The sequence below is a fragment of the Delphinapterus leucas genome, chromosome 7 (genome assembly GCF_059928025.1).
Source record: "Delphinapterus leucas isolate spDelLeu-1000000601 "Yukka" chromosome 7, BTC_Dleu_Yukka2, whole genome shotgun sequence".
Taxonomy (NCBI): Eukaryota; Metazoa; Chordata; class Mammalia; order Artiodactyla; family Monodontidae; genus Delphinapterus; species Delphinapterus leucas.
Genome location: NC_143135.1, coordinates 50982126 through 51009415, shown reverse-complemented (window position 1 = coordinate 51009415; position 27290 = coordinate 50982126). Strand labels below are relative to the sequence as shown.

The 27290-nt window shown below is 40.9% G+C and overlaps 1 protein-coding gene across 5 annotated transcripts in view; it reads left to right on the top strand.

The window, feature by feature from the left end:
* Positions 1-27290, top strand: part of FAM168A (family with sequence similarity 168 member A) — a 202009-nt gene that overhangs the window by 141452 nt on the left and 33267 nt on the right. For all 5 annotated transcript variants that reach the window (XM_089915298.1, XM_089915300.1, XM_022593770.3 and 2 more), the window contains one exon: positions 11383-11470. In XM_089915298.1, the coding sequence (XP_089771424.1) occupies positions 11401-11470 (70 nt within the window). In that variant the 5' untranslated portion in view covers positions 11383-11400. The remainder of the gene's footprint in view (positions 1-11382; positions 11471-27290) is intronic.

Sequence of the window (27290 nt, the reverse complement as noted above, 5' to 3'; positions counted from 1 at the left end):
GACATTTCAGAAAAATGGAATCACAGAATATGTGGCCTTTTGTGATGGGTTTTTTTCACTCCATATGCTTTCAAGGTTCATCCATGTTGTAGTATGTATCAATACTTCATTCCTTTTTATTTCCAAATATTCCATTGTATGGATATACCACATTTCATTTATCCATTCATAAGTTGAACATTTGGATTGTTTCCACCTTTTGACTATTATGGATAATGCTGCTATGAACATTTGTGTTCATACATTTTCATTTCTTTTGGTATATATCTAGAAGCGGCATTGCTGGGTCATGTGGTAACTCTGTGTTTAACTATTTGAGGAACTGTCAGATGTTTTCCCAAAGTGGCCATATCATTTTACATTCCCACCAGCATCGTATAAGGGTCTAGATTTCTCCACATCCTTTCCAACACATTTTATTATCTTTTTGATTATAGCCATCCTAGTGTATGTGAAGTGGTATCTCGTGGTTTTGATTTGCATCTTTTCATGTGCTTATTGGCCATATATATAACTTCTTTGAATAAATGCATGTTGAGATTCTTTTCCCATTTTTTAAATTGGGTTATTGGCCTTTTTATTATTGAGCTAAGAGTTCCTTATATATTTTAAATACAAATCCCTTATGTAAATGATCTGCAAAAATCTGTCATTCTGTGGGTTGTCTTTCACTTTCTCGATGGTGTCCTTTAGTACACGAAAGCTTTTAGTTTTCCTTGCCTTTTTTTTTTAATACATTTATCTATTTATGTATTTATTTTTGGTTGCGTTGGGTCTTCGTTGCTGCACGCAGGCTTTCTCTAGTTCCAGAGAACAGGGGCTACTCTTCGTTGCGGTGCATTACTCTTGTTGCGGAGCATGGGCTCTAGGTGCGTGGCTTCAGTAGTTGTGGCTCTTGGGCTCAGTAGTTGGGGCTTACAGGCTCTAGAGTGCAGGATCAGTAGTTGTCGCGCACAGGCTTAGTTGCTCAACGGCATGTGGGATCTTCCCGGAACAGGGCTCGAACCCATATTCCGGGCATTGGTAGGTGGATTCTTAACCACTGCGCCACCAGGAAGTCCCAAAAGTTTTTAGTTTTTTTTTTTTTTAACATCTTTATTGGGGTATAATTGCTTTACAATGTGTTAGTTTCTGCTTTATAACAAAGTGAATCAGTTATACATATACATATGTTCCCATATCTCTTCCCTCTTGCGTCTCCCTCCCTCCCACCCTCCCTATCCCACCCCTCCAGGCGGTCACAAAGCACCGAGCTGATCTCCCTGTGCTATGCGGCTGCTTCCCACTAGCTATCTACCTTACGTTTGGTAGTGTATATATGTCCATGCCTCTCTCTCGCTTTGTCACAGCTACCCTTCCCCCTCCCCATATCCTCAAGTCCGTTCTCTAGTAGGTCTGTGTCTTTATTCCTGTCTTACCCCTAGGTTCTTCATGACATTTTTTTCCCTTAAATTCCATATATATGTGTTAGCATACGGTATTTGTCTTTCCCTTTCTGATTTACTTCACTCTGTATGACAGATTCTAGGTCTATCCACCTCATTACAAACAGCTCAATTTCGTTTCTTTTTATGGCTGAGTAATATTCCATTGTATATATGTGCCACATCTTCTTTATCCATTCATCCGATGATGGACACTTAGGTTGTTTCCATCTCTGGGCTATTGTAAATAGAGCTGCGATGAATATTTTGGTACATGACTCTTTTTGAATTATGGTTTTCTCAGGGTATATACCCAGTAGTGGGATTGCTGGGTCATATGGTAGTGCTATTTGTAGTTTTTTAAGGAACCTCCATACTGTTCTCCATAGTGGCTGTACCAATTCACATTCCCACCAGCAGTGCAAGAGTGTTCCCTTTTCTCCACACCCTCTCCAGCATTTATTGTTTCTAGATTTTTTGATGATGGCCATTCTGACTAGTGTGAGATGATATCTCATTGTAGTTTTGATTTGCGTTTCTCTAATGATTAATGATGTTGAGCATTCTTTCATGTGTTTGTTGGCAGTCTGTATATCTTCTTTGGAGAAATGTCTATTTAGGTCTTCTGCCCATTATTGGATTGGGTTGTTTGTTTTTTTGTTATTGAGCTGCATGAGCTGCTTGTAAATTTTGGAGATAATCCTTTGTCAGTTGCTTCATTTGCAAATATTTTCTCCCATTCTGAGGGTTGTCTTTTGGTCTTGTTTATGGTTTCCTTTGCTGTGCAAAAGCTTTGAAGTTTCATTAGGTCCCATTTGTTTATTTTTGGTTTTATTTCCATTTCTCTAGGAAGTGGGTCAAAAAGGGTCTTGCTGTGATTTATGTCATAGAGTGTTCTGCCTATGTTTTCCTCTAAGAGTTTGATAGTTTCTGGCCTTACATTTAGGTCTTTAATCCATTTTGAGCTTATTTTTGTGTATGGTGTTAGGGAGTGATCTAATCTCATACTTTTACATGTACCTGTCCAGTTTTCCCAGCACCACTTATTGAAGAGGCTGTCCTTTCTCCACTGTACATTCCTGCCTCCATTATCAAAGATAAGGTGACCATATGTGCGTGGGTTTATCTCTGGGCTTTCTATCCTGTTCCATTGATCTATCTTTCTGTTTTTGTGCCAGTACCATACTGTCTTGATTATTGTAGCTTTGTAGTATAGTCTGAAGTCAGGGAGCCTGATTCCTCCAGCTCCGTTTTTTGTTCTCAAGGTTGCTTTGGCTATTCGGGGTCTTTTGTGTTTCCATACAAATTGTGAAATTTTTTGTTCTAGTTCTGTGAAAAATGTCAGTGGTAGTTTGATAGGGATTGCATTGAATCTGTAGATTGCTTTGGGTAGTAGAGTCATTTTCACAATGTTGATTCTTCCAAGAACATGGTATATCTCTCCATCTGTTTGTATCATCTTTAATCTCTTTCATCAGTGTCTTATAATTTTCTGCATACAGGTCTTTTGTCTCCTTAGGTAGGTTTATTCCTAGATATTTTATTCTTTTTGTTGCAGTGGTAAATGGGAGTGTTTTCTTGATTTCACTTTCAGATTTTTCATCATTAGTGTATAGGAATGCCAGAGACTTCTGTACATTAATTTTGTATCCTGCTACTTTACCAAATTCATTGATTAGCTCTAGTAGTTTTCTGGTAGCATCTTTAGGATTCTCTATGTATAGTAGCATGTCATCTGCAAACAGTGACAGCTTTACTTCTTCTTTTCCGATTTGGATTCCTTTTATTTCCTTTTCTTCTCTGATTGCTGTGGCTAAAACTTCCAAAACTATGTTGAATAAGAGTGGTGAGAGTGGGCAACCTTGTTTTGTTCATGATCTTAGTGGAAATGCTTTCAGTTTTTCACCATTGAGGATGATGTTGGCTGTGGGTTTGTCATATATGGCCTTTTTTATGTTTAGGAAAGTTCCCTCTGTGCCTACTTTCTGCAGGGTTTTTATCATAAATGGGTGTTGAATTTTGTCGAAAGCTTTCTCTGCATCTATTGAGATGATCATATGTTTTTTCTCCTTCAGTTTGTTAATATGGTTTATCACATTGATTGATTTGCGTATATTGAAGAATACTTGCATTCCTGGAATAAACCCCACTTGATCATGGTATATGATCCTTTTAATGTGCTGTTGGATTCTGTTTGCTAGTATTTTGTTGAGGATTTTTGCATCTATGTTCATCAGTGATACGGGCTTGTAGTGTTCTTTCTTTGTGACATCCTTGTCTGGTTTTGGTATCAAGGTGATGGTGGCCTCGTAGAATGAATTTGGGAGTGTTCCTCCCTCTGCTATATTTTGGAAGAGTTTGAGAAGGATAGGTGTTAGCTCTTCTCTAAATGTTTGATAGAATTCACCTGTGAAGCCATCTGGTCCTGGACTTTTGTTTGTTGGAAGATTTTTAATCACAGTTTCAATTTCAGTGCTTGTGATTGGTCTGTTCATATTTTCTATTTCTTCCTGATTCAGTCTTGGCAGGTTGTGCATTTCTAAGAATTTGTCCATTTCTTCCAGGTTGTCCATTTTATTGGCATAGAGTTGCTTGTAGTAATTTCTCATGATCTTTTGTATTTCTGCAGTGTCAGTTGTTACTTCTCCTTTTTCATTTCTAATTCTATTGATTTGAGTCTTCTCCCTTTTTTTCTTGATGAGTCTGGCTAATGGTTTATCTATTTTGTTTATCTTCTCGAAGAACCAGCTTTTGGTTTTATTGATCTTTGCTATTGTTTCCTTCATTTCTTTTTCATTTATTTCTGATCTGATTTTTATGATTTCTTTCCATCTGCTAACTTTGGGTTTTTTTTGTTCTTCATTCTCTAATTGATTTAGGTGCAAGGTTAGGTTGTTTATTTGAGATGTTTCCTGTTTCTTAAGGTGGGCTTGTATTGCTATAAACTTCCCTCTTAGAACTGCTGTTGCTGCATCCCATAGGTTTTGGGTTGTCATGTCTCCATTGTCATTTGTTTCTAGGTATTTTTTGATTTCCTCTTTGATTTCTTCAGTGATCACTTCGTTATTAAGTAGTATATTGTTTAGCCTCCATGTGTTTGTATTTTTTGCACATCTTTTCCCTTAATTGATATCTAGTCTCATAGTGTTGTGGTCGGAAAAGATACTTGATACAATTTCAAATTTCTTAAATTTACCAAGGCTTGATTTGTGACCCAAGATATGATCTATCCTGGAGAATGTTCCATGAGCACTTGAGAAAAATGTGTATTCTGTTGTTTTTGGATGGAGCGTCCTATAAATATCAATTAAGTCCATCTTGTTTAATGTATCATTTAAAGCTTGTGTTTCCTTAATTATTTTCGTTTTGGATGATCTGTCCATTGGTGCAAGTGGGGTGTTAAAGTCCCCTACTATGAATGTGTTGCTGTCCATTTCCCCTTTTATGGCTGTTAGTATTTGCCTTATTTATTGAGGTGCTCCTATGTTGGGTAAATAAATATTGACAATCGTTATATCTTCTTCTTGGATCGATCCCTTGATCATTATGTAGTGTCCATCTTTGTCTCTTCTAATAGTCTTTATTTTAAAGTCTATTTTGTCTGATATGAGAATTGCTACTCCAGCTTTCTCTTGGTTTCCATTTGCATGGAATATCTTTTTCCATCCCCTTACTTTCAGTCTGTATGTGTCTCTAGGTCTGAAGTGGGTCTCTTGTAGACAGCATATATATGGGTTTTGTTTTTGTATCCATTCAGCCAATCTGTGTCTTTTGGTGGGAGCATTTAGTCCATTTACATTTAAGGTAATTATCGATATGTATGTTCCTATTCCCATTTTCTAAATTGTTTTGGGTTTGTTATTGTAGGTCTTTTCCTTCTTTTGTGTTTCTTGCCTAGAGAAGTTCCCTTAGCATTTGTTGTAGAGCTGATTTGGTGGTGCTGAACTCTCTCAGCTTTTGCTTGTCTGTAAAGGTTTTAATTTCTCCATCAAATCTGAATGAGATCCTTGCTGGGTAGAGTAATCTTTGTTGCACGTTTTTCTCCTTCATCACTTTAAATATGTCCTGCCAGTCCCTTCTGGCTTGCAGAGTTTCTGCTGAAAGATCAGCTGTTAACCTTATGGGGATTCCCTTGTGTGTTATTTGTTGTTTTTCCCTTGCTGCTTTTAATATGTTTTCCTTGTATTTAATTTTTGACAGTTTGATTAATATGTGTCTTGGCGAATTTCTCCTTGGATTTATCCTGCCTGGGACTCTCTGTGCTTCCTGGACTTGATTAACTATTTCCTTTCCCATATTAGGGAAGTTTTCAACTATAATCTCTTCAAATATTTTCTCAGTCCCTTTCTTTTTCTCTTCTTCTTCTGGAACCCCTATAATTTGAATGTTGGTGTGTTTAATGTTGTCCCAGAGGTCTCTGAGACTGTCCTCAGTTCTTTTCATTCTTTTTTCTTTATTCTGCTTTGCAGTAGTTATTTCTAGTATTTTATCTTCCAGGTCACGTATCCATTCTTCTGCCTCAGTTATTCTGCTATTGATCCCATCTAGAGTATTTTTCATTTCATTTATTATGTTGTTCATTATTGTTTGTTTCATCTTTAGTTCTTCTAGGTCCTTGTTAAATGTTTCTTGCAATTTGTCTATTCTATTTCCAAGATTTTGGATCATCTTTACTATCATTATTCTGAATTCTTTTTCAGGTAGACTGCCTATTTCCTCTTCATTTGTTAGGTCTGGTGGGTTTTTATCTTGCTCCTTCATCTGCTGTGTGTTTTTCTGTCTTCTCATTTTGCTTATCTTACTGTGTTTGGGGTCTACTTTTAGCAGGCTGCAGGTTCGTAGTTTCCGTTGTTTTTGGTGTCTGTCCCCAGTGGCTAAAGTTGGTTCAGTGTGTTGTGTAGGCTTCCTGGTGGAGGGGACTAGTGCCTGTGTTCTGGTGGATGAGGCTGGATCTTGTCTCTCTGGTGGGCAGGTCCACGTCTGGTGGTGTGTTTTGGGGTGTCTGTGGACTTATTATGATTTTAGGCAGCCTCTCTGCTAATGGGTGGGATTGCATTCCTGTTTTGCTAGTTGTTTGGCATAGGGTGTCCAGCACTGTAGCTTGCTGGTCGTTGAGTGAAGCTGGGTGCTGGCGTTGAGATGGAGATCTCTGGGAGATTTTCACCGTTTGGTATTATGCGGAGCTGGGAGGTCTCTTGTTGACCAGTGTCCTGAAGTTGGCTCTCCCACCTCAGAGGCATAGCACTGACTCCTGGCTGCAGCACCAAGAGCCTTTCGTCCACACAGCTCAGAATAAAAGGGAGAAAAAGTAGAGAGAAAGAATTAGTAGAAGTAGGAAGAAAGAAAGGAAGGAAGAAAGAAGAAAGGAAGGAAAGAAGGAAAGAAAGAAAAGAAAGAAAAAAGAAAGAAAGAAAAGAAAGGAGGGAGGGAGGGAGGGAGGGATGGTGGGAGGAAGGAAGGAAGGAAGGAAGGAGGGAAGGAAGGAAAAAAAGAAAGAAGATAAAGTAAAATAAAATAAAATAAAGTTATAAATTAAAACATAATTATTAAGAAAAAAATAATGGACGGATAGAACCTTAGGACAAATGGTGGAAGCAAAGCTATACAAACAAAATCTCATACAGAAGCATACACATACACACTCACAAAAAGGGGAAAAAATCATAAATCTTGCTCTCAAAGTCCACCTCCTCAATTTGGAATGATTTTTTGTCTAAAGGAGGGAGGGAGGGAGGGAGGGAGGGAAGGAAGGAAGATAAAGTAAAATAAAATAGTTATTAAAATAAAAAATAATTAAGAAAAAAATTTTTTTAATAACAAAAAAAACACCAGACGCATAGAACCCTAGGACAAATGGTGGAAGCAAAGCTATACAGACAAAATCTCACACAGAAGCATACACATACACACTCACAAAAAGAGGAAAAGGGGAAAAAAATCATAAATCTTGTTCTCAAAGCCCACCTCCTCAATTTGGGATGATTCGTTGTCTATTCATGTATTCCACAGATTCAGGGTACATCAAGTTGGTTGTGGAGCTTTAATCCGCTGCTTCTGAGGCTGCTGGGAGAGATTTCCCTTTCTCTTCTTTGTTCTCACAGCTCCCAGGGGCTCAGCTTTGGATTTGGCCCCGCCTCTGCGTGTAGGTCGCAGGAGGGCGTCTGTTTTTCGCTCAGACAGGACGGGGTTAAAGGAGCCGCTGATTCGGGGGCTCTGGCTCACTCAGGCCGGGGGGAGGGAGGGGCACGGAGTGCCGGAAGGTCCTGCGGCGGCAGAGAGTGGCGTGACGTTGCACCAGCGTGAGGCGCGCCGTACGTTCTCCCGGGGAAGTTGTCCCTGGATTCCGGGAACCTGGCAGTGGCGGGCTGCCCAGGCTCCCCGGAAGGGGTGTGTGGAGAGTGACCTGTGCTCGCACACAGGCTTCTTGGCGGCAGCAGCAGCCTTAGCGTCTCATGCCCGTCTCTGGGGTCCGTGCTTTTAGCTGCAGCTTGTGCCCGTCTCTGGAGCTCCTTTAAGCAGTGCTCTTAATCCCCTCTCCTCTCGCACCAGGAAACAAAGAGGCAAGAAAATGTCTCTTGCCTCTTCGGCAGCTCCAGACCTTTTCCTGGACTCCCTACCGGCTAGCCGTGTCGCACTAACCCCCTTCAGGCTGTGTTCACGCAGCCAACCCCAGTCCTCTCCCTGCGCTCCGACCGTAGCCTGAGCCTCAGCTCGCAGCCCCGCCCGCCCCAGCGGGTGAGCAGACAAGCCTCTCCGGCTGGCGAGTGCTGGTTGGCACCGATTCTCTGTGCGGGAATCTCTCCACTTTGCCCTCCTCACCCCTGTTGCTGGGCTCTCCTCCACGGCTCCGAAGCTCCCCGCCTCCGCCACCCGCAGTCTCCGCCCGCGAAGGGGCTTCCTAGTGTGTGGAAACCTTTCCTCCTTCACAGCTCCCTCCCACTGGTGCAGGTCCCGTCCCTATTCTTTTGTCTCTGTTTTTTCTTTTGCCCTACCCAGGTATGTGGGGAGTTTCTTGCCTTTTGGGAGGTCTGAGGTCTTCTGCCAGCGTTCAGTAGGTGTTCTGTAGGAGTTGTTCCACGTGTAGATGTATTTCTGGTGTATTTGTGGGGAGGAAGGTGATCTCCGCGTCTTACTCTTCCGCCATATTCCGCTCGTCCCGTCCGCACCGTGCAGTCCACGTCGCATTGGCAAAGTCAGCCGGCTGCTCCGTCTAAACCCCGTCTGGCTTCCCTGAGGCCTTGGTGGAAGGTGTGACGACCCCAGCATGTCTGTCCTAGGCCAAGAGGTGGAGACGGCCTTCCCCTCACCCCGCCGCTCTCTGCTGGGCTCTGCAGAGCCGCGTGTACCCGGGGCAGCACACCCTCCCCTGTGGTCGCCAGTTTTTAGTTTTGATGAATCCATTTTATCTATTTTTTTCCTTTCGTTGTTTGTGCTATTGGTATCATAATTACCATTGCCAAATCCGAGGTCACAAAGGTTTAGGCTATCTTTTCTTCTTTCTTCTAAGAGTTTTATGTTTTTAGCGCTCTCATTTAGGTCTTTGATCCATTTGGGGTGCTAATCTTGACCTTGTCCCTTACTTTGTGACCTCGGACTGTTCATTTGCCTTTTTCAGCCTCACTTATTTCATCTGTTAAAATAAAAGTTGATATGTGAGTGCACAAAACAACAACAGAAAACAGATCAGTGGTTGCCACAGCTGGGAGTTGTGAGCAGGGTATTGACCACAAAGATGAGAGAACTTTTGGGGGTGATGAAAATACTTTGTATCTTAATTGTGGTGATGTTTGTACAACTATATACATTTTTCAGGGCTCATAGAACTGGATACCTAAAAGGAGTAAATTTTACTGTACATATGTTATACCTCAGTAAACCTAGCTTTAAAAAAAAACAACACAGAAGCCTTACAACAACTCTACAAAGTATGTGTTATTCTTTTCCATTTTGAGGCTAGAGGAAACTGATACTTAGGAAAGTTAGTGGACTTGCCTATGGTCCCACATTTGGTATGTGGCAGTTCTAGGATTTTAACCTAAATCTGCCTGATTATAGAGCTTGTGATCTTCCTACTCATTTTTAGCCTGTCCCTGACAGTGTGTGGATTCTATTGTAAAAGGCTAACCTTCTCGTGGAAGCCAGGAACCCTGTCTGCCTGTGAGCCACTCCCCAGAAGTAGCTGTCTTATTCTTATTCCAAATTCTGAACCCCTGGCAGATCTCATTTCTGCCAGTCATTAATTGAGATTGGAATCCATGCTGTTGTGGAGTGCTACTCAGGCATGGTCTCCTGAGACTGTGGCCCTCATTTTGGAGCATCAGGAGACCAGTTTCAAAACTGATGAGTTTCTTTGGTTATGAAAAGCAGTTTCTAACTTTGTCCAATGAGCAGCACAGAGTACCTTCTCCGTAGGAGAGTGCTCGGATGTTTACAGGGCCCGTTGTGCTGCTTAGCACAGCCTTCCTTACTCTGGCTTATTTAGCAGAGAACCGGTCGGGTGGAAGAGAGATCCAAGGCAATCACCGTCATCATTTACATCTGCATGCCACTTTATAGTTTGCAGTGTATTTTAACATCTGTGAACTCTCTTAATTTTCTTAGCACCTTGCCAGGAGAGTGCTTATATTTAGAGAGAGTATATTCTTGGATAACTCTGGCTGCGTGTCTTTTCCTTAAATTGTGCTGGAATGTGTATATCTCCTGTAACTTTTATCCTCGAATTGTTCTAGTTTCAGTTTGTCACCTGGTGGTAGTTTCATCTAGCCTCTTGCCCTGGGATGATTTGGCAGCACTGCGCATTGGGTACATTTCAAGTTCTATCCTCTGAATTTGACCAACATCATTTCCTTTTTTGTCTGTTTGACTGCCCCACCTTCCTCTCTTTGGGAACCCATCTTTCCTCCACCTCTCATTCCAGAACCCTGGACAGAGTAATTAATCTCAGAGCAATCGTCATCAAGCCAGCTGTTGACTTTAACAGCCTGTCTTCAATGTTTGACTTGTTTCCTATCCTGAGGTGCTATGAGAGAAGTTAATGACCTAAAAAATTGCCCATCTATCATGTGAGCCTAGTTAGGAGGGAATTGTTTGATTTTTTATGACGTGTAAATAATAGTTCGGAGACATTTTCAAACATGTGTTGGCCTGTGTGTCAGAGCTGGTTCCCTAAACAAGGTGGGACAAATTGGCTGGGTAATAGAGCTTAATGACAGATTTTCCATTAATCAGAATGGAGACCGTGCTTTATTAAGATAATTAACAGATCACTTGTGCCGGTGATACTTATTGCACAGAAATTTCCAAGTTTCTTTCCCTTGAATAAGCTTTGAAAGAGATCTTGGCTATGTTTCCTTGTTTGCATTAAAATGATCAATGGCAGTAAATTCCCGTTTTTTTCCAAAACTGCTAGTAACTAGTATCCTGTCCTCTGTAAGTGCAAAAGGTGGGTGACACACTTGCTGCTCTTCCAGCAGTCTGTGTGTTTATCACCAGGTACTCGGGCTCCCCTGGTGAGGAGTAGAATTGCATCCTTTCCCAGCTCCTAGACTAGCATCCTTAGAATTAGAAAGGGCCTCAGAGAGCCTAAAGTAATTGATTTTACATCAGGACACTGAAGCCCAGAGAGGGGGTGGGACTTGGCCAATGCCACACAGTACACTCATGGTAGAGGCATCTGTGGGATAGTGGGACTAGTACTGAACTGAGAATCAAAAGGCCGGGGTTGACATTAGGCAAATTGTGTCACCTCTCTGCCTCTCAGTATCTTCATGTGTACAATGGGAAAAGTGTCTAGCATAGGGCCAAATACAAACAAATGGCTTTTTTGTAGTCCTCTTTCTACTGTACCATGTTGCTTCTCTATGAGTGTAACCTGAAGATTATAGATCAGAAGTTGTCAGGGAGAATGAGCAATCATTAATCAATGCTGTTTTTTGTTTGTTTGTTTGTGTCTCCGTAGGATTCTCAGTTGTCCACAATGAACCCTGTTTATAGCCCCGTGCAGCCTGGGGCTCCTTATGGCAACCCTAAGAACATGGCCTACACAGGTGAGTGGTGTGTGAATGGCTCTCATTTTGAGAAGTGGTGGTTAAGGATGTTATCTCATAACATTTTGAATGACTTTTGGTATACTGTGCCTCCAAAAGCCCTAGTAAAGCTTGGGAACTTGTAGAAGGGAGACATGTCTGGGGTCTAGTGCAGATGGAAATGACATTCTTAAGACCATGGTCTGTTGAATTGCCAACTAGGAGAAAGGAAGGGAGGTAACATTTATTTATCACTGAGTACCTACCATGGGCCTAGCCCTGCGCTGGGCACTTTTATATATCATGTTTAACTTTAATCTTAGAAGTAGTTGTACAGGGTGTGGTTTATTATCACCATTGCACAGATGAGAAACTACAGTTTCAGCAAGAGGCCACAAACAAAAATAGATATTTGAACCCAGGTCTGCTGATTCTGAAGGCTGATCTTTTTCCTGACTGCATACCATGCTGTTTCCTACTGCACTGCCTTTGTGTATGTTGTCCCTCTGTCTAGTATGCCATTGTCCCCTGACAACTTCACCTTATCCTTTAAGATCTCAGCTCTGAGCTCAGACAGCACTTTTCCAAGGAGAATTCTCTCCCTTACTTGGCCTTGGGCAAGCTTTTTTTTTTAATTAATTAATGTATTTATTGATTTTGGGCTGCGTTGGGTCTTTGTTGCTGCGTGCGGGCTTTCTCTAGGTGCGGTGAGCGGGGGCTACTCTTTGTTGCGGTGCGCAGGCTTCTTATTCGGTGGCTTTCTCTTGTTGCGGAGCACAGGCTCTAGGCACGCGGGCTTCACTAGTTGTGGCTTGCGGGCTCTAGAGCACAGGCTCAGTAGTTGTGGCACACAGACTTAGTTGCTATGGGGCATGTGGGATCTTCCCGGACCAGGGCTCAATCCTGTGTCACCTGCATTGACAGGCGGATTCTTAAAGCTCTTTCAGATAATTGCTAGATGACTTTGGACAAGTTGCTTAGCCTCCCTGAATTTAAATTTATTTTATAAATTGAGATCATATTATCTATTTCACAGGATAGTTATGAGAATTAAATGAGATAATTAGTACTCCATAGGGAGAGAGGGAAGATTGTCTTTGTTTCTACTAATCAGTGAAGATCAGTATCAGCCTGGAACTATGGGGTTTTTTGGCTGAGTTGAGTCTTCGTTTCTACGCTCAGGCTTTCTCTAGTTGCGGCGAGCAGGAACTACTCTTCGTTATGGTGCATGGGCTTCTCATTGCGGTGCTTCTCTTGTTGTGGAGCATGGGCTCTAGGTGCGCGGCTTTCAGTAGCTGCAGCATGTGGGCTCAGTAGTGGTGGCTCGCGGGCTTAGTTGCTCTGCTGCATGTGGGATCTTCCCAGACCAGGGATGGAACCTGCGTCCCCTGCATTGGCAGGCGCATTTTTAACCACTGTGCCACCAGGAAAGTCCCTGGAACTATGTTTTCAGTTAATTTTTCTGCTGGGATTCTAAGACTACACAGATAGTATAAACTCCACATAAGTAGAATACATTCAAACTTCACACAGGCCAAGGTTTCAAATTCTTCAGGAAACTTTCTTTTTTACCCTTAGCTTCCTGTTGTCTCTGTACTTTTCAGACAAATTTTTTTTCTTTTAAACTGACTTATGACTTCTCTAAATTCTCAGCTTTATGCAGGGGAATTTGAGTTCCAGCTCTTGGCTTCTCCAAGGCCCAGAGCCTCATCTCCCATCCCCTCCATAGCTATGAAAAGCAAGCCCTTTGATTGCCCAGACCGAAAAACCTTCCCAGAGCATCCCAGTATCAGTTCACTGTGAGAGTTCCTGATTTTTCATTTCATTTTTTGACCCTGGAGATTTTTTCTTTCCTAAAATCTCAAGTCTGCCTGTGTTTGTTATATAACATAAACTGTTTGCTATACTTTTTATCCAGCTTTTCTAAGTGTTACGGAGTAGGCAGATTTTCAGGTTATCTTTTCCTCCACATTGCAAGAAATAAAGATCCAAGTGAGATAATCTGTAAGCAAATGCCAAATACAATGCTTTAGAGTAAACATTTGTTATTATTGTTAGTAACAATAATGGTTATGTTAAAGAGTGTTAATTACCATTTGGCAAGCACATACTAGGTACTTTATATATGTTAATTATAATCTTATTAATCATAAACCCCATAGTACTCTTCTTTTAGCTAGGTAACTGGTAGTTTAATTCAGGTTGTATTACTTGGCCAGTATATGTAGCTTCTGAAGGATGAAGAAAGATTTGAACTCGGATCTTTATGATATCAAAGTGATATGCTTTCTGTTATAGCAAGCTGATTTGTCTTAAAATATGTGCTTCTTTCACTGCTTCCAGTGATAAGCTAGGGGAGAGGGTTTTCTTTTCAGTTTCTAGGACTAGGGAGCCTCACCTTTGAGGAGCTAGGAGCCTGCTCCTGGCCAGCAATTTGGGGTAGACTGGGAAGGGGGCACTAGAAGTGGAGGGTCAAGTCCATTGTGCTGTCATGTGCTTCAGGGGTAATGGGGTGGTGGACACAGGGAATAGAGAAGTTGGGAAAATTCCTGATTTTAAATTCTCTCTGAAATGTAAGAGGGAAATAAAATACAGCTTTGCAGTTATAATTCTGACACTAATTCCAATGTGCGGGTTCTTTCCGCACACCAAGCTGTTCTCTGACACCAGCTGGGTGTCCTACAGTTCAACTCAATTCTGACACTGTCTACCTGGAGATAACGTCATTTCAGAGGTTGAGAGCTCAGCCCCGCAAAACTGTCCTCATTTCGGATGCCAATCACAAGTCCAGGTTGTGACCTGTGCTTCTGACTGATTGGCTATAAATCAGAGGTTCCCATAACCCCCCTCCTTGGGTTCAATTACTTTGCCAGAGCAGCTCATAGAACTTAGGAAACCAGTTTACTCACTAGATTATTGGTTTATTATAAAAGGATGTAGCTCAAGAACAGGCAGATGGAAGAGATGCATAGGGCAATGTATGCAGAAAGGAATGTGGATCCTCTAGAGCAGGGGTCTCCAACCCCCGGGCCATGGACAACTACAGGTCCAGGCCTGTTAGGAACCGGGCCTCACAGCAGGAGGTGAGTTGCAGGCCAGCGAGCAAAAGCTTCATCTGTCACTCCCCATAGCTCGCATTAACGCCTGAACCATCCCCCACATTGCTCTCATTACCGCCTGAACACCCCACCCCCCGTCCGTGGAAAAATTGTCTTCCATGAAACTTGTCCCTCATGCCGAAAAGGTTGGGGACCGCTGCTCTAGAGGGTGCCACTCTCCCAGCACCTCCACATGTTCACCAACCTAGAAGCTCTCGTCCTTTTTGGTTTTTATGTTGGCTTCAGTACATAGGTATGGTTGGCCATTGCTGATTGATTCAACTTGCAGCCCCTCTCCTCTCCCCAGAGGTCAAGAGGAGGGGTGGGACTGAAAGTTTCAGATCTTCAATAACATGCTTGGTCTCCTTGGCAACTAGCCCCCATCCTTAGGTGCTTTCCAAAAGTTACCTTATTAACATAAACTCGGGTGTGGTTGAAAGGGGTTTGTCATGAATATCAAGACATCCTTTGGGAAGTCCCTGGCAGTCAAGTGGTTAGGACTCTGCACTTCCAATGCAGGGGCAGGGGTTTGATCCCTGGTCAGGCCGTAGGATCCTGCATACCATGCAGCGTGGACAAAACAACAACAACAACAAAAAGATATCTTTATTGCTCTTACCACTTAGGAAATTTCAAGGGTTTTTAGGACCCCTGTGCCAGGAACAGGGATGAAGACCAAATATATACTTATTATGTCACAATATCACAGCAATACAATGTATTCCAATGAACAGTTGTCTTCTAGCCAATTGACAGCGTTCTCTCTCTCTCCTTTTAAAAGCTCTTTTACTGAGCACTTACTGTGTGCCAAAAATTGAGCTCAGTGTTTTACAGACTATTTATTTATTTATTATGTATTTATTTATTTATTTATTTATTGTGGTACACAGGCCTCTCACTGCTGTGGCCTCTCCTGTTGCGGAAAACAGGCTCCAGACGCGCAGGCTCAGCAGCCATGGCTCATGGGCCTAGCAGCTCCGCAGCATGTGGGATCTTCCCGGACTGGGGCACAAACCCTTGTCCCCTGCATCGGCAGGCAGACTCTCAACCACTGCGCCACCAGAGAAGCCCCAGACTATTTATTTTTATACTTGCAGTAATCCTATGAAGTGGTTATAACTAGCTCCTTGAACACCTTGGAAAAGTGAATTTAGAGAATATAATCTGTTCATATACTTTCAAATAACTGAATGTGTAGATAGAGTTGTAGAATGAATGTTTATGTCCCCCCAGATTCATATGTTGAAGCTCTAACCCGCAATGTCATAGTATTTGGAGATGGGGCCTTTGGGAGATAATTAGGTTTAGATGAGGTCATGAGGGTGGGGCCTTCGTAGTGGGATTAGTATGCTTATAAGAAGAGGAGGAGATACCAGAGTTTTCTCTCTGCCTGGGAGGACACAGGAAGAAGGCTGCCATCAGCAAACCAGGAAGAGAGAGTCCTCACTATAACTCAACCAGGCTGGCACCCTGATCACATACTTCCAGCCTCCAGAATTGTGAGAAAGAAATTTCTGTTGTTTAAGCCACCCAGTCTATGGTATTTTGTTGTGGCAGCTCTAGCTGACAATAAAGATAGTACAGTGAACACTTGAATATGCTTCACATAGATTCACCATGACAATGGGCTTTTTACAGACTGGACATTTCTTTTTCTGAAAGGCCTCAGAAATGTTTCTCTGCTAGAAGTTTGAAATGAAGTCAAGACCAAAACATTCTCTATTTTTCTTTTCTTTCTTAAAATATTCTAATAGTGAGAGTGTCCAAGGATCACCAGAGGTCTGGTATATGTGCTGAAGAGAGGACAGGTTTTGGAACCTATCAGATCTGGAGTAGAATCTAGGCTCTGCCACTAATTAGCTGCGTGAGCTTGAGTGAGTTATTTAACCTTTCTGAATCTCAGTTTCCTCAACTGTGAAATGGGATAATGATCTATACAGATGGTTGGTTCATGGGTCCATGTTTATAAAGCTTCTGGCACCAGACTTATAGTTGACACTCAGTTAATGGTTATCACAATGCACAGCAATGAGTATACCTCTGTAGGGGAAAGAATATGGGATATGGAGTTAGTGACTTAGATTATAGACCTGATTCTGCCACTTAAAAACTATGTGACATCAGATAAATTATTAAACTTTCTGGACCTCAGTGTATCCTTTGCAAAAAGAAAAAGGACTAGGAATGCCTTCTTTACAAGACAGCTGAGAGTAATAAATGTAACAGGGCCAACCATTGACTTGTGAAGTTTCAAAAACCCAATTAGAAAAGAATTCTGAAATGTGAGAACAGATGGACTCCCTTATACTAACCCATTATTTTATAGGTGAGAAGATAGAGGAGTGTTTGAGGAAAGTGTTGGAGCTAGGTCTTGTACCTAGGTCTTCCCACAAAGTAACAACCAAGGTTTTATCCTTGAAAACCTTGCTTGTCAACATCCTGTCCTGGCCACTTCCCAATCTTCTGCTGGCCCAGACCAGCTCACATGCTCTCCCCACTCCTGTTCTGAGCCCTAAATGCATTTTCTAGCTTCAGCATGCAGCAAACATGTTAAATACTTCATATACCTCCCACAAAAGACATGACCCTCAAGGTTGCAAAGCTAGGAAATCGATCTGTTCATATACTTCACTAGTGTTTTTCATCAGTTTGTTTTCCCCTAGAATGCTTTCTTTACTTAAAAAAATAAAGTCAATTTAAGAAGCAGATCTGGGGGCTTCCCTGGTGGCACAGTGGTTAAGAATCCACCTGCCAGTGCAGGGGACACAGTTTTCATCCCTGACCCAGGAAGACGCCACGTGCTGTGGAGCAGCTAAGCCCATGCACCACAACTACTGAGCCTGCGCTCTAGAGCCTGTGAGCCACAACTGCCGAGCCTGCGCACCACAACTACTGAAGCCCATGTGCTCTAGGGCCCACATGCCACAACTACTGAGCCCGTGTGCTGCAACTACTGAAGCCTGTGCACCACAACAAGAGAAGCCACCGCAATGAGAAGCCCACGCACCACAACAAAGAGTAACCCCCACTTGCCATAACTAGAGAAAGCCCTTGCGTAGCAACGAAGACCCAATGTAGCCAAAAATAAATTTAAATAAAAAAAGTTAAAAAAAAGCAGATTTGTATTTGACACGGCAGTTTATCAGCTAGAGGACCTCAATAATTAAGCTGACAGCCTGCAAATACGATGAATAATCTGATATATCAGTAAGGTTTAAATAAAAAAAAAAAAGTCTTTCTCTGCAGTGACCCAGGCCCTGTACCTTTCACCCTTCTCTGTTAAGGATCACCTGGTGGAGGTTTTAAGACTAACTGACATTTGTACTTTGTTCTTTGCAAAGAACTTTTGTGGGTTTTTCCCCTATATATTTCTTATAACAAGTCTGGAGAGATAGCCCTTATTTTCCAAATAAAATGACTGGGGATGAGCTTTCCCAAGGTCATGCTACTACTGAGCCCGTGTGCCACAACTGCTGAAGTCCACGTGCCTAGAGCCCGTGCTCCGCAACAAGAGAAGCCACCACAATGAGAAGCCTGCGAACCACAACGAAGAGTAGCCCCCACTCACTGCAACTAGAGAAAGCTCATGCGCAGCGACGAAGACCCAATGCAGCCAAAAAAAACCAAAAAAACAAAAAACAACTAAATAGTCAAGTTTTCCCTTTTAAAATAAATAAATAAGTAAATAAATAAATACCTTTATGTTCCTCAGATTACATCTTTCTTCCCCATCCTTCCCACCCTTTATCATTCAGGCCATTCTTACTCTTTCTTGGATTATTTACACTGCCCCCCAACTGGTCTTTCTGACTCCTATCACATACCTTCTCCCCAATGCGTTCTTTACAAATCAACTAAAATCATTTTTCTAACTTGAAAATTTGACCACATCACTCAAGTGCTTAAAACCCTTTAATGATTCTTCACTGTCCTTTGGATAAAGTCGAAACTTCTTAGCTTGCAATAGGAGATTTTTATGACCTGACCATTCAGATCTCTCCAGCCCATCTTCTGCTCATCTTATCTATCTATATTCTCAGTCCAGATGGTGGCTGTCATTATGTTTTAGAGCTATAATTTCATTAGAGGTCATCAAATACAATCTTATTCTCAGATGAGGAATCTGAGGTCTTATAAGTGCCTAAGGAAAGAACTTATTACAGTTCACAGTGAATTCAGTATCTGATTTACTAGTACCCAGCTTGCCCCTGGCATACCATGAATATTGTCTAAATATTTTTTGGGTAAATAGATGGATGGACAAATATCAAAATTGGAAGTAGAAACCAAAACTTTGGCAGCCAATCTAGTTCTCTTTCTACTTACTTTATGCTGCCTCTTTATTTCCAAGAATGAATATGTATATATAAACACCTGGTATGTAGTTAGGCTCTCATTAGGTACTAAAACATTAGTAGCCATTGTTTTATTAGTCATCATTATATCCCCAGAGCCTAGCACAAAGATGGGTACAGAGTAGATTCTCGGTAAATTTCAAAGGGAGAAGTGAAGGAGAAGAGAAAGGAAGGAAGAAAAGGAGGGAGGGAGGGAGGGAGAGAGAAGAGGAGGGGAGGGGACAGGGTCACATCAGAGAATTATGAGATGGGGCTGAGGGAAAGACTCCTTTGATCTGGCTGCCCTTTCTAATGAGTAGCCCTCTGTCATGGCAGGAAGAGTCTGGGACAGGTTGCCAGTGTGGGAGAGATTGTTCTTGCTTTGTAGGTGAATGAACTGAGCCTCAGAGAATTTAATTTGGATGATCTGTTGTGACTGGTCAACCCTTTGGACGGACCAGATGGAACAGGGGGATTTTTCTCCTTATGAGTTATGAAGAGACAGCAGAGATCCTCAGAGAAAACAAAAGGGATCTTCTCCCCTTGCCTACTTGGTTTATAGCAAATTTTCTTTTTTAGAACAATGATAGTTGAAGTCTAACAATTCCTTCGAGCTTTTTAGAAAGGAAGAGGTATCCTCAAACCTCCTATGTTACCTATGTAGTCAGCTTTGGACTGGCTTACTTTGGGTCTCAGCTTCTTTGCTAACAAAGCCAGATTTGACTTCTAAAAACAAAATTAACTTTCAGTTATAAGATAAATAAGTACTAGGAACATAATGTACAACATGATAAATATAATTAACACTGCTGTATTTTATATATGAAATTTACTAAGAGCAAATCCTGCGTCCTCATCACAAATAAAAAATATATTTTTCTATTTGATTTTATATCTATATGAGATTATGGATGTTCACTAAACTTATCGTGATAACCATTTCATGATGTATGTAAGTCAAATCATTATGCTGTACACCTTAAACTTATTATTATAAGTTATTATTATAAGTCAATTATAAGTCAGTTATATAAGTCAATAACTTATTATAAGTCAATTATATCTCAATAAAACTGGACGAAAAAAATTGGACTCGCCTATACCAAATTTTCTCTGAAGCTTTAGAAAACAAGGGTCCGCAGAACCCCATGTAATAATAGATAAGAAGTAAAATACTTTACAACTTTACCATTTGTAATTTCATTGAATCCTTATAACAGTTGTATGAGGTAGAAATTTTTATTAAAAAATTGATTTTACAGATGAAGAAAGACTAAGAAAAGTCAATAAGTGTGTACAAGTTTTTACTGCTTGTAAGTGGCAAAGCTAAGACTAGAGCTTAGGTTTACTGGAATATAAATCCAATTCCAGTGTACTTCCCACTCCACCAGACTGTCAGGCAAGGCCTCTCTGGGTTTTAAAGGGAACACAAGCAGTGTGTCTACCTCTGATACATTATATGTGGTGTCGGTACAAAAAGCAAATGGATTAAATCTTGTCTGGGCAAGAATCATGCACATTAAACTGATTTGCTCTTTGCTTGTGGCTGATTTACTTGCCTGGATCACAAAATTATTTCCCACTTCGGTAGGAAAGAAAGCAGTGTTTTCCCCCAAAGAAAGAAGTGTTGACCTTGAGTTATTATTCCCCTGCTCCTTTTGGCTTCCTGTTCTCTGAAGAAGTTGTTCATTAATTTCATGTCTTTCTAGACTGTGAGCTCCTTAAGTATAAAAGTCAAGAACCTCCTGTGCCTGGAAGAGAGCAGGCAGTTAGTTACTCATTAAATATTCATTGAATTAAGCTATCATTATGTTTATATTAATTATAAATTACTGTTGCTGTAGGTAATTGTTTTATAGTAATAACTACCATTAATGTTAAGAAAGCTAGGGTGGCTATGCTACATTATCAGACAGAATAGACTTTAAAACAACAACAAAAAATGTTACTAGAGTTAAAGAGGGACATTTTATAATAATAATAAAAGAGTCAATCATTCATGAAGGTATAACAATTATAAACATATATACACCTAACAATAGAATCCCAAAATATGTGAAACAAACTATACCTAACAGATATCTGTAGGACACGCCAACAACAGAATTTAGTTGTCTCTAGTACACATGAAACATTCTCCAGGATAGTCAGTATGCTGGGCCATAAGACAACTCTCAGTACATTTAGAGGATTGAACTCATACAGAGTATGTTCTCCAGTCACAATGGAATGAAGTTATAAATTAGTAATAAAAAGAAATTTGAGAAATTTACAATTTAGTGAAAAATAACACACTCCTGAATAATCAATGGGTCAAAGAAGAAATCACAAGGGAAATTAGAAAATACTTGGAGATGAGTAAAACACACCATACCAAAATTTATGGGATGTAGCTAAAGTATACTTAGAAGGAAATTTATAGCTATAAATGCCAACATTAAAAATGAAGAAAAGGGGCTTCCCTGGTGGTGCAGTGGTTGAGAGTCCGCCTGCTGATGCAGGGGACGCGGGTTCGTGCCCCGGTCCGGGAAGATCCCACATGCCACAGAGCGGCTAGGCCCATGAGCCGTGGCCGCTGAGCCTGTGCATCCGGAGCCTGTGCTCTGCAGTGGGAGAGGCCACAACAGTGAGAGGCCCGCGTACCGCAAAATAAATAAATAACCCAACAGGGACTTCCCTGGCAGTCCAGTGGTTAGGACTTCGCCTTCCAATGCAGGGGGTGTAGGTTTGATCCCTGGTTGGGGAATTAAGATCCTACTGGCCTCGCAGCCAAAAAACCAAAACATAAAACACAAGCAATATTGTAATAAATTCAATAAAGACTTTAAAAATGGTCCACACCAAAAAAAAAACAAAAAAAACAACAAAAAAAAGTAAATAACCCAATTAAAAAAAAAAAAAGCAATGTTTAAAAAAAAAATCATCTCAATAGACACAGAAAAAGCTTTTGACAAACTCTAATACCCTTTTGTGATTTAAAGTAACAAAGAAATGAACAAAAACTCCAACAAACTAGGAGTAGAAGGAACTTCCTCAACCTGATACAGGACATTTACGAAAAACCCATGGCTGTCATCATACTTAATAGAAAAAGACTGAATCCTTTTCCCATAATATTGTGAACAGGCAAGGATTTCAGGTCTCACCACTTCTATTGAACATTGTGCTGGAGGTTCTAACCAGGGCAGTTGGGCAAGAAAATGAAATAAAAGTCATCCAGATTGGAATGGAAGAAGTAAACTATCTGTATTTGCAGATGACACGATCTTGCATAGAGAAAATTCTGAGGAATCCATGCAGAAACTATTAGAACTAGTAAATGAGTTCAGCAAGGTTGCAGGATATAAGATCAATATATAAAAATCAATCATATTTCTGTACAGTTGTAATAAATAATCCAAAAATGAAATTATGAAAACAATTCTGTTTACAATAGCATCAAAACAAAAAAAATAGGAATCAATTTAACAAAAGACGCATAAAACATAAACTCTGAAAACTACAAAACATTCTTGAAAGAAATTAAAGATGTAAATAATTAGAAAAATATCCCATGTTCATGGATTGAAAGATTTAATATTTTTAAGATGGTAATACTCCCCAAATTGATCTACAGATTCAACACAGTCCCTATCAGAATCCCAGCTGACTTGTTTGCATATTTTGACAAGCTGTTCCTAAACTTCACATGGAAATTCAAAGGACCCATATTAGCCAAAACAGTCTTGAACAGGAACAAATTCAGAGGACCCACACTTCCCAATTTCCCAGAACTTATTAGAAAGCTACAGGTAATCAAGACAGTGTGTTTTTGGCATAGGGGTAGACATATGGATCACTGGAATAGTATTGAGTGTCCAGAAATAAACCCTCGTATTTACAGTCAGTGATTTTCAACAAGGGTACCAAAAACAATTCAGTGGGGGAAAGAACAGTCTTTTCAACATATGGTGCTGGGACAACTAGATATCTACATGTGAAAGAATGAAATAGGACCCCTCTTTCACATCATATGCAAAAATTAACTCAAAATGGTTCAAAGACCTAAATATAAGAGCTAGAACTATAAAACTCTTATAAGAAAACTTGGAGGTAAATCTTTGTGACCTTAGATTTGGCAAGGGTTTCTTACATATGATACCAGTAGCACAAGAAGCCAAAGAAAAAATAGGTAAATTGGACTTAATCAAAATTTAAAACTTTTGTACTTCAAAGGACACCATCAATAAAACAAAAAGACAACCCACATATTTGGGATAAAATATTTGCAAATCATGACAGATAAGGGACTTGTACCAATGTTTATATGTCAAGAACTCTTACAAGTCGATAATAAAGACAACCCAATTAAGAAATATGCAAAGAATCTGAATAGATAGTTCTCCAAAGAAGATATAAAGATGGCTAATAAACACATGAGAAGGTGTTCAACATAATTAGTCATCAGGGAAATGCAAATCAAAACCACAGTAAGGTTCTATTTAACACCCTTAGAATGGCTATAATTAAAAAGGCAGATAATAACAAGTGTTGGAAAGGATATGGAGAAATTAAAACTCTTATATACTGATGCTAGGAGTGTAAAAATGGTATAGCCACTTTGGAAAAGAGTCTGGCTATTCCTCAAATGGCTTCCTGTCTCTATGGCCTTGCTTATACTGTTTTTATTTGGGAATGCCAGTTCTTTTATCTTTGCCTGTCAGAATCCTGCCTATTCCACAAGGCCCAGCTCCAATTCCAGTTCCCCAAGCTTATATACTTAGAAACAGATTCTGCTAGGTTGTATGTCTTTATTTGGTATTACAAAATTGCCTTTCAGAATGCTTTTATTAATTCCCATTGTTTCAGATCCTTCCTAACACTTGATATTGTCAGACTTCAAAATATTTGTCAGTCAGATAGGTGTGAAATGATACTGTATTCCATCTACTTGCATTTTGCTGATTACTAGTGTCGTTGAACATCTTTTTCTTTTCTCCTCCATCTCCCGAGTCATTTGAGTGATTTCTTCCATGAATTGCATGATTAGATTCTCTTGCCTTATTTTCATTTTCTTACTGATTAATATAAGTTCTTTATTCTGGATACCAGTTCTTTTTAAATGTGTGATAAATTTCTTACTCTGTGCTTGCTTTTTTTTTTTTTTTTTCGGTATGTGGGCCTCTCACTGTTGTGGCCTCTCCCATTGCGGAGCACAGGCTCCAGATGCACAGGCTCAGCAGCCATGGCTCACGGGCCCAGCCGCTCCGTGGCATGTGGGATCTTCCCAGACTGGGGCACGAACTCGTGTCCCCTGCATCAGTAGGCTGACTCTCAACCACTGTGCCACCAGGGAAGCCCTCTGTGCTTGCTTTTTAACTCTGTTTATAGCATCTTGTCATACAGATTTAAATTTTGATAAGTTAAATTTATCAACCTTTTGGTCTCATCTAAGAAATATTGATACTTTCTAATCCCAAGGTCAAACTGATATTCTCCTTTTTTTTTTTTCTAATAGTTTTAAAGTTTTTGTTTCTTTGTTTAATTTAGGTCTTTGGTCTTTCTGGAATTGGAGAAGTGAGAGGTGGGGATCTAATTTTTTTTTCTTCACATGAAAACACAAGTATCCCAATATATTTTATTGAATCTGAGCAAGATTCTTTCCTTTACCAAATCTTGTTAAACAGAATAATGAAATGAAAGAGTGAATTGATCTGGGAGGGAAAGGGATTCATGGACCAAATCATCAGTTTGCAAGATTTCATCTTGCTTTTTTATCTCTTTTAAAAGATAAATGCAGGGAGGGCAGGAATCATTCACGAACAGTCTGTAAAGTGCTGAGCACCTCCCATCTGTCTTATAGATGGTGGCGGGGCGGGGGGAGCAGCAGCATACTCCTGGAGTGGTGGTTGAGACAGAATAGGCCATCTGCTTTCCATTAAAATTTCTCCCATACTGGCAGATAGGGAACTTTGGTGATATTTTTAGATTTGTAAAAGAATGTTTCCCCCTGAGGAATAGAACACACTTACCTTATGTGCTTACTTAGTAGCAATTTTATTACTAGCTTTAACCTAGCCAATTTTCTTATCTTTTTTTGTTGTGATATTGTTTTTACACTGAAGACATATCAAGTTAGGCCTGCTCTGGTTTTAGCAGCCTTTCTCTTCTAGGGCCCAGCCAAGGTGAATGACCTGCAGGTTGGTGGCCTTCCACCTGATTGATGAGTTCTCCCTGAAGATGCAACAACGTAACTCAGAGCACAGTTGATTACAGGATAGTGCCCCCTTTCTTGTTACCTCACGGGGGAGTTGCCTTGCCCCAACTAAGAACAATGCCTCACTTACACCCTTATATTTCCCTGGGGCTCACTAGTGGGAGGCTGGGTGGGTGGGCCTTGAATCCAGTGTACAGGCTTCCTCAGATTCAGGTCTGGTGGGCTGCTCCAGAGCCAGCACTGCAGAACTGCTGCCTGCCTCCCTGACCTACATTTCCACCAGTATAGCACTCTTAGCAGCCAGGCCTCCCAACTAGTAAGAGGAATTCAGATTTAGGCTTTTTATCTGGAGCGAAAACATTCAAGGGTCCATTTAATTTATTTTCTTTCCTTCTGCCTATTTAAAGAAAAGAGGGAAGAAAGCCCACAAACCCTGCAGTTAGAATGTTTCCCATCTTTACTTTTAGCCTTTCAGCTCAGTGCAATAAAAATGATTTTGCTGTCAGGATGAAGTTTTGTGAGCTCTGCCTCCTAAACATCTTTGTAATTCCACTCTCTTTATCCCATTGTTACTGTTTTAGCTTTGCCTTTGGGCTGTTGCACCAACTTCCCATCTGGTCCCTCCTCTGATCTCACCCACTCTGAACCCCTTTCTACATTGCTACTGTAGTTGTTTTTATAAAACACAAATTTGAAACTCCCCAATTTAAAATCCTCCAATGGATTCTTAAATTCCATGTCTTAGCCTGACATTCAGATCTCTTCACAATCTGTCCCCAGTGTTGTTGGGTTTTTTTTGCGGTACGTGGGCCTCTCACTGTTGTGGCCTCTCCTGTTGCGGAGCACAGGCTCCGGACGCGCAGGCTCAGCGGCCATGGCTCACGGGCCCAGCCGCTCCGCGGCATGTGGGATCTTCCCAGACCGGGGCACGAACCCGTGTCCCCTGCATCGGCAGGCAGACTCTCAACCGCTGCGCCACCAGGGAAGCCCCCCCAGTGTATTTTTTAAACCTTCATTTCCTGCCACTCTTCCCCACTCACTGTAACCTCCAACCACACTGAACTATTTGCCATTTGCCTGATATGGGATACATTTTCATGCCTTCATGCATGAAACGAATATATATTTCTTTGTCCTTACCCTCACACACCTCTGACAAACTCCTCTTATTCATTGTTCAAGGCCAGCTAAGATCTTTCTTCTTCTGAAAAGCTGTTCCCAGCTGTCCCAGACCTGTTCTTCACTCCTTCCTCAGCATTTCTAGAATACCCCAACATTCTCTGATTATATATCATATATATTGCCTATAGATTAGTATAAATAATCTATGTTACTTCCCTGTTAGACTGTAAGCTCTATGTAGAGAACCTAGCACCATGCTTGGCACGGTAAGCATGTGCTAGATGCTAACTATGCTGATGGATAATGATGAAGAAATCTGGATTAAGTCACTTTAGGCCTTCATTGACCACTTATTACCGGTCTTGTGGTGTCAATTCAGTTTTGTTTTTTTTTTTAATCAAGGGAAAAAAGGAAGAGTGAGCGAGGCAGGAAGAAAATGGAATTATTTTAAGGGAAGATGATTTGTAAATTGAAGTCTGACCAAAGGTGGACAATCAGGATGGGGAAGAGTTGAAGGAATTGAGTCTGGATTTGAGCAAGAGAAAGTTCAGGAAGAATAACAGATATCTTCATATCTGTGGACAGTTGTGCTGGAGCAGAGGAAACAGACATGTTCTGTGAGGGTGGAACGAGGACCACTAGTTTAGAAGCTGTTCAGGGTTAGATTCCTTACAAGGTTGATTTTTAGCACAGAGTAAAGAATTTCTTAACCTCCAGAGCTCTCCAACAGGAGCTTTGACTGCCTCAAGAGATTCTGAACACACCATCATTAGAAGGTGTGCTGGCAGAGGCCATGTGGCCAGCCATGTGGGCCACTATAGAAGATATTACAGTGCTGAGTGTCAAATTAGACTCAATCATCTCTAATAACTCTGCTGTGTAATTCAGTGCCTGTGTGATACTTTTCAGTAACGTGAGCATGACCTATATTAGGATACTGAGTGGGAACAGAATAGCTTTTTTTTTTTTTAAATAACTGCACCATCTTTGACCAAATCGATTCTCCTGAGTAATTTCCTGTTTTCTCAGGTTTTGAATCTGAAATAAAAGAATGTTGGCAAAGAAAACGGCAGCCAAATCCAGAGGTTTAC